The sequence below is a fragment of the Triticum urartu genome, unplaced genomic scaffold (assembly GCF_003073215.2).
Source record: "Triticum urartu cultivar G1812 unplaced genomic scaffold, Tu2.1 TuUngrouped_contig_2565, whole genome shotgun sequence".
Classification (NCBI taxonomy): domain Eukaryota; kingdom Viridiplantae; phylum Streptophyta; class Magnoliopsida; order Poales; family Poaceae; genus Triticum; species Triticum urartu.
Genome location: NW_024113051.1, coordinates 12,650 through 22,815, shown reverse-complemented (window position 1 = coordinate 22,815; position 10,166 = coordinate 12,650). Strand labels below are relative to the sequence as shown.

Below are 10,166 nucleotides of genomic sequence, written 5' to 3'. Positions count from 1 at the left end.
GGGTACCGGGTAATAGCCAAGAACGAACATATCCATGTATACTGGGAAAAAAGAAGCTAACTGGATGAATTGTAGGAAGAAAGTAACTGAGTAAACTATTTCACGGCTTTAGAGTCATCTTTCAGTTCATAGTCTTTGTTTCTCTTACAACCACCAATGGTATTTATAAAACAATTACTAGCCCGTGCAGTTGCACGGGTCGATGACTAGTATGTCTAATCAGCATTGATATGTTCTAAACATCCTTTGGTATACCCATTTTGCTATTTTTATGTCGCTTTCAGGATGGATCAAGTGGCCCCTCATCAAGTCCATCGTTGCACAAAACGTTCCTGCAACATTTGAGTTTCAAAAACATCTGCAGAAACTTACGAAGAGTTCCCCAGTGTGCATTTACACACATAACTATTGTACAACGCACTAGGTTAGAAATAATTATTCCTAAATCAACTATTGTACAACAGATGTACCTTTACAATAGTTGTATGCCCCTTCTAAAAGTCACTGTCGATTTTAAGCGTTAAATGACGCCTAGAAGACAAAGGGTACCTCCCACGCTATTCATCAAACGAACACCATCAAATGTCCATCGATGTTGGGATTAAACCCGACGTTCTGTCCGGATACATGTATGTGTACGTCTCCGACTAGTGTAGGAATTAGATACCTCGTAGGACTTGTACTAGGCAGGCTAGCAGCTAATATATATATACGTGTATCCAGCCCCTGTAAACAACACCGTGAGTTGAAGGAATAAACTCAAGGCTCGATACGAGCATTTGGCAACCGAGCGTTTCGCGTGCGTGCGTGTATTACATCCAGCCAGAATCGATCAAGTAGATTAGGCTTTGTACGCGCGTGTGGAATTTGCTTCGGCCAGCGGTAGATCAATCAGGCGCACCTGCTTTGCTAGTTGGAGGCTAGCTTTGTATTGCGCTGGGTGGATTGATCGGACGAAGCTAGCTTGCGTTGCTTAGTCGTCGTCTGTAGTCGGTCGTCACCTGTCTCCGGAAAGTACTTGGCGGCATGGACTGAGCCAACAATTGGCATCAGAGCAAGATTGATCTTCTAGTAACGGAGGATCATGACGGACGACGAGAAGACCAAGCAGTTGGCGGAGTACTCCGGTGCGGCTAAAGTAATTGCTGCTCCGGCGAGTTCGTCGTATCCACGGTTTGATCGCGAGAACTTCGGGGTCTGGAAGGCCCTCATGGAGTGTGGTCTCCGCGCCAACGAGCTATGGGACGCGTTGGATCCCGGAGGCGACGCGTTCAAGAAGGAGGGAGCCGAGCACCGGAAGGATCGGCAGGCGGCGTCGGCGATTTACTCGGTGATGCCGATGGATGTCCTCCAGCACCTAATCGCCAAAGCAACGGCGAAGGAGGTGTGGGATACGCTGAAACTCATGTTCGAGGGACATACCCGCGTCAAGCAAGCCAATCTCCAAACTCTCCTAAGGAACTACGAGACTTTGGTCATGGGCGACGATGAGTCCGTGGACGCGTTCGCTTCACGGGTGGCAACTCTCGTCAATCGGATTCGCGCGCTTGGATAAAACCTCACTGAGACCTCGGTTGTCCGACGGTTCTTGCGCGCGGCTCCTCCCCGGTACCTGCAAATTGTCATGGCGATCGAGCAGTGCGTCGATCTCACGACTCTCTCCATCGACGATCTTGTCGGACGGTACAAGCCTCACGATGAGCGGATGCGGTATAGTCTTGGGGATGGGAGGAACGACGAGTTTGTGATGCTCACGAAGGCGCAGTGGATCGCCCTAGAAAAGCAAGGCGGATCCAGCATCAGCAGCAAGAAGAAGGGGAAGTAGCGTTCGGCGAGAAAGAACTTCACCGACTCGGACGACGACTCAGACGATGAGGCTGCACCACCATCGAGGAGAAAGCTTGACATCAGGAAAGTGAGGTGTTATAACTGTGGCCTCCTCGGTCACTTCAAGGCTGACTGCGAGGAAGCACCGAAGCAGAAGGCGCTCATGGCCCATCAAGGAGATGATGGTGACATGATGTTGATGAGCGAACTCGTGGATGAGCAGGATCCAGGTCTTCAACCGCCGGCTAAAGAAATTGTCGCGCTCGTGGAAGGAAAAGTTCACCTTCATAATCATGGTTCGGAAACTCGTATCGATGCTACTGTTGCGGGAGGTGACTCCGAAAATTGCGTCGATGCTACAGACGTAAGTGCTAACTTTGCTGGATTGGATGCAGCGAAAGCAGCGTGTGCTCAATCATGGAGAAGCAGTTTTTGTGTTGGTCAACTGGAAGAGAGGCCCATAAACAACCCCAAAACCGACACGGAAGTTTTTACTTTAGGCGAAGGCGTGGCGCCAGAAGTCCACGACACAATGCGTCTCGGTGTGGTCGTACCAGCGACGAGGCATGACACGTGGCAAACTGTGCTTGGACCTGACGAGTGTGGCACGTACGTGGTGTCTGACAGTGCAAGAGGGAGTTGCACGGACATGGAGAGTCGCTGCACATCCGACGTCGTGAGTCCAGGCGGTAGTGTCACGCACGTGGCAACGAGCGGCAAGCCGGTCAGCTCACGCGAGCAGGTGCCTGAAGCAAGGCATGGCATGTCTACGGCTCCCACGGTTTTGATTGCTAGCAGTCCAGGAGATGGGCCGTTGCTGTCTACAGCAGGCTGGCTGCAGCAAGCTTTACACCAGGATGTCCACTACCACGTGTTGACCCAGCATGGAGAGAAGTGGGGCAAGGCCCACGTGATGGGCTAGAAAATAAGCCAGCCAACGAAGGCTCGCTTGAACCAGATAATAGCAGCTCATGCGCTGCAGGCTCTTCAAGAAGCAGCAGTTTTGGAGCGTCAGAAACGTCAGTAACAGAGGTTTTGGCAACTCCAAAAGATGTGGCGACGCCTTCGAAAGTACTGGAGAAAAGGACACGTCCATCTACAACCGATCATCTACAGTCGGAGTTACACCCATATTCGAAGAAATTTCTTCGGACGATTGATCCGGTAATGGTGAACGGGAGTGGGCGACGGTGTCTAGCAAACACCAAGGAACCGGTGGAATTCGAAGACGCAAATAAGCAGGAATGTTGGCGTCATGCTATGAAAGAAGAGTTGGGGTCGGTCCATGACAATAATTCATGGGAGCTTGTGGATCTTCCCAACAATGAAAAGGCTATAGAGCTCAAGTGGAATTCAAGGTCAAGAACGATGTTGAAGGGTGGATGAAGCACAAAGCGAGGTTTGTGACCAAAGAGTATGTGCAAGAGTAAGGTGTGGACTTCGAAGAAGTGTTCGTTCCCATTGCAAAGATGGATTCGGTGAGATTACTCATCGCTCTCGTGGCTCAGGAATCATGGAAAGTACATCACATGGATGTAAACTCCGTGTTTTTGAAAGGCAAGATAGAAGGAGATGTGTATGTTAATCAACCACCGGGTTTCATCGAAGAGGGAGAAGAGCAGAAGGTACTGAACTTACACAAAATCTTGTATGGGCTATGGCAAGGACCTCGGGAGTGGAACATCAAACTTGATCGAACGTTGATTTCTCTTGGATTTGAGAAAGCCCCACTAGAGCATGCAATGTACAAGAGAGGTGAAGGAAGGGATCGTCTACTAGTTGGCATCTACGTCGATGACCTATTAATTACTGGAGCAAATGAAGGGGTGATTGCAAAGTTCAAGCTACAGATGAAAGAGCTTTTCAAGATGGATGATCTGGGTCTTTGGAATTACTACCCCGGGATAGAGGTACATCAAAAAACGTAGGGGATCACACTATGCCAGGAGGCATACACAAAGAAGGTACTTGAAAGCCCTGTCATAAGAGATTGCAATCCAGTTGATGCTTCAATGAAACCGTATCTTGAGCTGAGCAAGAAGAGTAAAGCACCCGCAGTTGATGCAATAGAGTATATTGCAGCTGCCGTTGCGGTGTGTAAATGTGTGTGGCTAGCGAGACAAAAGGGTGATCTCATGGATCGAGATCCGGAACAAGTGGTTCTTAATGTTGATAGCAGGTCTGAAAGTTTTCTACGTGAAGATCCAGTGCGGCATGACAGGAGCAAGCACATTGGTACGGTGTATCACTACATAATGAACTGCGTAGAAGAAGGTAAGATGAAGGTTAACTACATTCGCACCGATGATCAGCTGGCGGATATGCTAACCAAGGCTTTGGACCGAGAGAAGTTCTTGGAGATGCAAAGAAGGATCGACGTCGGAGCTGTAACGTGACGATGTCGTGTTCAGGGGGTGATTGTTGGGATTAAACCCGACGTTCTGTCCGGATACATGTATGTGTACGTCTCCGACTAGTGTACGAATTAGATACCTAGTAGGACTTGTACTAGGCGGCTAGCAGCTAATATATATATATATATACGTGTATCCAGCCCCTGTAAACAACACCGTGAGTTGAAGGAATAAACTCAAGGCTCGATACGAGCCTTTGGCAACCGAGCGTTTCGCGTCCGTGCGTGTATTACATCCAGCCAGAATCAATCAGGGCTTTGTACGCGCGTGTGGAATTTGCTTCGGCCAGCGGTAGATCAATCAGGCGCACCTGCTTTGCTAGTTGGAGGCTAGCTTTGTATTGCGCTGGGTGGATTGATCGGACGAAGCTAGCTTGCGTTGCTTAGTCGTCGTCTGTAGTCGGTCGTCACCTGTCTCCGGAAAGTACTTGGCGGCATGGATTGAGCCAACAATTGACATCAGAGCAAGATTGATCTTCTAGTAACGGAGGATCATGACGGACGACGAGAAGACCAAGCAGTTGGCGGAGTACTCCGGTGCGGCTAAAGTAATTGCTGCTCCAGCGAGTTCGTCGTATCCACGGTTTGATCGCGAGAACTTCGGGGTCTAGAAGGCCCTTATAGAGTGTGGTCTCCGTGCCAACGAGCTATGGGACGCGTTGGATCCCGGAGGCGACGCGTTCAAGAAGGAGGGAGCCGAGCACCGGAAGGATCGGCAGGCGGCGTCGGCGATTTACTCGGTGATGCCGATGGATGTCCTCCAGCACCTAATCGCCAAAGCAACGGCGAAGGAGGTGTGGGATACACTGAAACTCATGTTCGAGGGACACACCCGCGTCAAGCAAGCCAATCTCCAAACTCTCCTAAGGAACTACGAGACTTTGGTCATGGGCGACGATGAGTCCGTGGACGCGTTCGCTTCACGGGTGGCAACTCTCGTCAATCGGATTCGCGCGCTTGGATAAAACCTCACTGAGACCTCGGTTGTCCGACGGTTCTTGCGCGCGGCTCCTCCCCGGTACCTACAAATTGTCACGGCGATCGAGCAGTGCGTCGATCTCGCGACTCTCTCCATCGACGATCTTGTCGGACGGTACAATCCTCACGATGAGCGGATGCGGTACAGTCTTGGGGATGGGAGGAACGACGAGTTTGTGATGCTCACGAAGGCGCAGTGGATCGCCCTAGAAAAGTAAGGCGGATCCAGCATCAGCAGCAAGAAGAAGGGGAAGTAGCGTTCGGCGAGAAAGAACTTCACCGACTCGGACGACGACTCAGACGATGAGGCTGCACCACCACCGGGGAGAAAGCTTGACATCACGAAAGTGAGGTGTTATAACTGTGGCCTCCTCGGTCACTTCAAGGCTGACTGCGAGGAAGCACCGAAGCAGAAGGCGCTCATGGCCCATCAAGGAGATGATGGTGACATGATGTTGATGAGCGAACTCGTGGATGAGCAGGATCCAGGTCTTCAACCGCCGGCTAAAGAAATTGTCGCGCTCGTGGAAGGAAAAGTTCACCTTCATAAGCCTTGAAGTAGATCAATCAGGCGCACCTGCTTTGCTAGTTGGAGGCTAGCTTTGTATTGCGCTGGGTGGATTGATCGGACGAAGCTAGCTTGCGTTGCTTAGTCGTCGTCTGTAGTCGGTCGTCACCTGTCTCCGGAAAGTACTCGGCGGCGTGGACTGGGCCAACAATTGACACACGTTCGAACGTGTTCATGGACAGCCAGGCGGTGTTGGCCCTCCACTAGCTTTTCCTCTCCACCTGAACCAATCATGCGGCAGTAATTTGTACTCCCCCCTGTACTCCCCCCCCCCCTCCCCCCCCCCCCCCCCCCAATGGAAAAGAAATCCATGTCTCTCCCGAAACCAAATTGAGTCATGTATCCGGTGTGCTCAAGGGGCTTATGGCATTGAAATTAGTTTCCTCGTCTGGATCAGGTATTCGGGTTCATTTTCTCGAAAATACTAGATGATAGCCCACACATTGCAGCGGAGATTCGTAGAGAAGAATCAATGCACTGCTGAATGTTTAAAACCATACAATTCAAATAGAAGATACAAATATTGAGTTATATGACTGGAGTAATCGATAAGTGCATTGGTAACTATTCATTGACTTTGCAGTTCGTCTTGTCATCAGTAAGAATGATAATCACATGTTTTGGTTCATTAATGATGTATTCCATTGTGAAGAACGGGTGATCAGTTGGAAGAATGTTTGGGATGGCTGTGCACTGGAAGCTCCCAATTGGCTCCTGTCTTGAAAAGTTAGGAAATGGCTGTTTCGTCTTACCATTTGGTTTTTGAATCGCATCAGTATATATCTTGTGAGCTTTTATCCCTGAGTGAATGGCAGAAGTTGAAAACACATATCCAGTGGGGTTCAGCGGCATGATAGGGGAAAAGAATTGTACATGAAGGTAGGAATATAAAAGTGAAAAACAATGGTTGAGTGACTAATACCTGTTTTCCCCTTGGTGCCGCTCCATATATCATAGATCGAATGAGACTTTGTCTTCAAATATGTGTTTCTACTAACACTACTGGAATTTCCTTATACGCCGAGTGCCAGGCTCTTCGCCGAGAGTCAACTCACGGGCACTCGGCAAAGCAACGTAAGCCGAGAGGTATACTCGGCAACAGCTGCCGCACGATAAACACTAGGAGCATTGGGATGTCGCGTGTTTACTTGTTGCGGAGGTCACCGTCATCTACGGCGATGTGGATGTCGCAGAGCAGATTTTGGAGTGGTTGGACAAGAAATGCCGCTGGGTGTAGTGGTTAGCACGTCCGAACTAGCCTTGAGGGAGGTCTCAAGTTCGACCCCAGTAGCGTTGATTTTACACGCAAGTTTATTTCTCGCATAGGCTGACAACTGGGACTCGCCAGGATTCGGTTTCTACATAGGCAGAGTTGACGGCTGCCAACAAGAAATGCATCATATTGCAAAGTTAAGCTAACTTTTTGCACCAAAAAGCAGCATTTTCCAACATAAGGCACTAAAGTGAACATGCAGGCCAAGTTTAAAGTATATCTCTTAAATGATCTAAACTCCTTTTTATCCTCCCTGCATCCACCCTTTTTCTCTTTGGATATCCACATTTTTTTTCAGGGTGTATGTGTATGCCGACATATAACCTTACGGGTTTTCCATCTTGTGAGTGTAAGCCATTGTGAGTTTCCATGATCTTGCTTATGTATACGTACAACTTTGAAACTGAAATTAATCTGATCATTCATAATCAGTTGCAATAGGTATTAATACATCACTGCATCGGTCCATTAATGCAAAACGGCCAGATCATGGATATTAAAATCATTATTGTTTACTGTATGCACATATGTATTGGTGGTTCATAAATGTCAGCTTGGCCACGGATATCCAAATTATTATTGTTTTATCTTGACACAAATATGTTGATGCTCATTTTGGATATCCTCGTATTAACGAGTGCCCTATCTATTCACAAATATGTTGATGCTTATTACAGATGTTGTGGTATTAATGCATCTATTGCATTGTTTCATTAATGCAACTCAATTTGATTATAATGATTATTATTCGTTTTGTGCCTCCACAAAAAAAGGTTTATTGTATGTATAGATATATTGATTCCTGTTTTGGTTAACCTTGTAATAATATGTCTCACTTTTATGTCTGTATTCTCCCTTCATCGAATGGATATGATATTTGTTATTCTTTTAAGAGTTCTTCAGGATGCACATAATTTAGTTTGTGGTTACAATCTGGATGTAAAAGATCAAGGCCCCTTCGTTATTAAATTTTCTCACGCATGCTCGAATTGAACAGTTCCTTGATGAGTGTCGAGTGAGACTCCATGCATGTCTCTATGGTGAACAGTCAAACTTGGGCGGATATATCACCATCTTGGCATGGCAAAGAATGGCAGTTGAAGAAAAGATGTACGCTTGTCTCTAGTAATATTGTTTTCTGTGTGGAGATTATCTCTAGTAATACTGAACCACGCTTGACACATGACTAGTCATGGGTGAAGAATTTTTTCCTTGACAACATTTCCCTAGTACTCAGTCTGTTTTGTTGAAACACCAGTTGACACATGACTAGTCATGCAAACTCAAGATAGGTTCCACAAGGAGTGAACCAGTGCTATTCTTGTCAGCCTTTGAAGCAGAAAGACAAACGGGGATGCTCATATTTCCAAATATCCAGCTGGTCTGTTAGCAGTATCGCTTCTTGATTAATTTCTCCTATAAATAAGGTGTCCACAACCATCCTTGTGTATATATCATTAGACAAAAAAATGAGTAAAATTTATGACACACCAACGTTATGATTATTATTTCAAATAACAGTGCAAATGGATGCCAAAACAACATCCTTTCTCACAGATAATAACAAACATTATATTAATCATGGACGTCATATGATGCTAGCAGGCCTGTGTTGACTTGGACCATAAACTGCAGCTCAACATTTTCTTTGGCGAGGACCTCCACCCCTGGCGTATCTTCAAGCCCGATCGAGCACTTGTTGAGCGGGGTGAATGACATTTCCACACAGTGAGTCAGACGCAATGGCTGCCGCCCACTCTTGTCTCCTTGGTAGTCCCTGATCAGGCCTTGGCAAACGTTGAGGCGTCTCACCACATGGTCATAGTCCACCTCACAAAAACTAAGAACGGGCATCATCACCGTTCCCTTCTTGGCATCTTGCAGCATTTTCTTGATCTTACCGCCAGCGGCAGTGACATGGCTCTTAAGGACGTCGATAGCGACGAGCACTAGGGCATGGAAGTCCTTAGCCTCGGCACTCTGATTGTCCGACTGGAGGGTGGACAAACATAATTCTTGCGAGAAGGGATCGCCGTAGGGGTAGTTGATTGAGGCGTTCTTGCATGCTTCCACCATGAGCTTGGTCGCTTTGGGCTTCCCACTGTCAGAGCTGCTGGATTGAGCAGTTATCACTGCAGAAAGGAGCATGAAGAGGATGGTGAAGAAAATGATGGTTGTCCTTGGCATTGTTGCGATTACAACAGGGATAGCTGGAAACCAAGAAGTACTGAAGTGCTGAGAGATATGAGAGATAAGTGGAGATAAATAGACAGAGAAGGATGTGTATTGCAGAGATGGATGGATGGAGGCGATGTACATGCGGATGAGAATTCTTTATAATGATTGCAATGGGGTATCATAAATGCAGTATGCACCTTTGGTCGTGGATATGTGCACTATCGTTGTGCAGTATCTGCTGAATGCTCTTTTTGGATATCTACATATTAATGCTCTCTATGTTCGACGAATACACAGCTGCTCACTATAGATTTTCTTGTAGTAATACACATCTTACTTCCATGAATTCAGTAATGCAACACCGCCTAATCATGAATATCCCAAATGATTAGTGTCCACTGAATCCCCATACATATATATGTTGATGCTCAGTTTGGTACGTCTTATTTGCTTGTTTTGTGTTCTAAACATTATTTTGTATAACTGATTTGTTACTTGTACCTCGTGCGAGGGTGGGGGCGTTGTTTCCCTCATCAACACTATGGTTGCTAAATTTTCTTTTGCAACTTTAGAGTAGTTACAAATAATTTCTCAGGGTGCAGCCACTTAGTTAACTTGTCCACACACAAAATATTTTGGTTAAAATATAAACATTTTCTATTTTGATATTTGTATTTCAAAGTCGGTTTTGTCCGATGGGTTAACTTTTCAAAGTCATTTTAGGGATTAAATGACCAGAAAGTTTCTATGGAGGTTGAGCTACATGGAACCCCTTAACCTCACCCCTCCAACATTGCTTTGGGATTTGTGCTCTACAACTAATACATGTATTTTTTTTTGTTTCTCTCCAATGAAACAACATATGGACTTCAAACTTGGCATAAAACAAACTTTAGAACATCAATGTTTGAAAAACCTTCCACATTTTT

At 46.7% G+C, this 10,166-nt stretch overlaps 1 protein-coding gene across 1 annotated transcript; it reads right to left on the bottom strand.

Annotated features, from left to right (window-relative positions):
* Positions 1-8,634: 8,634 nt before the first annotated feature.
* LOC125527010 lies at positions 8,635-9,345 on the bottom strand. The gene has a single exon (XM_048691588.1). The coding sequence runs from the start codon at positions 9,244-9,246 to the stop codon at positions 8,635-8,637; it is 612 nt and encodes a 203-aa protein (XP_048547545.1). The 5' UTR covers positions 9,247-9,345.
* Positions 9,346-10,166: the final 821 nt, after the last annotated feature.

What these genes read in the sequence shown, in the direction of transcription:
- LOC125527010 (XM_048691588.1), bottom strand. Translation starts at nt 9,246, where the DNA reads ATGCCAAGGACAACCATCATTTTCTTCACCATCCTCTTCATGCTCCTT.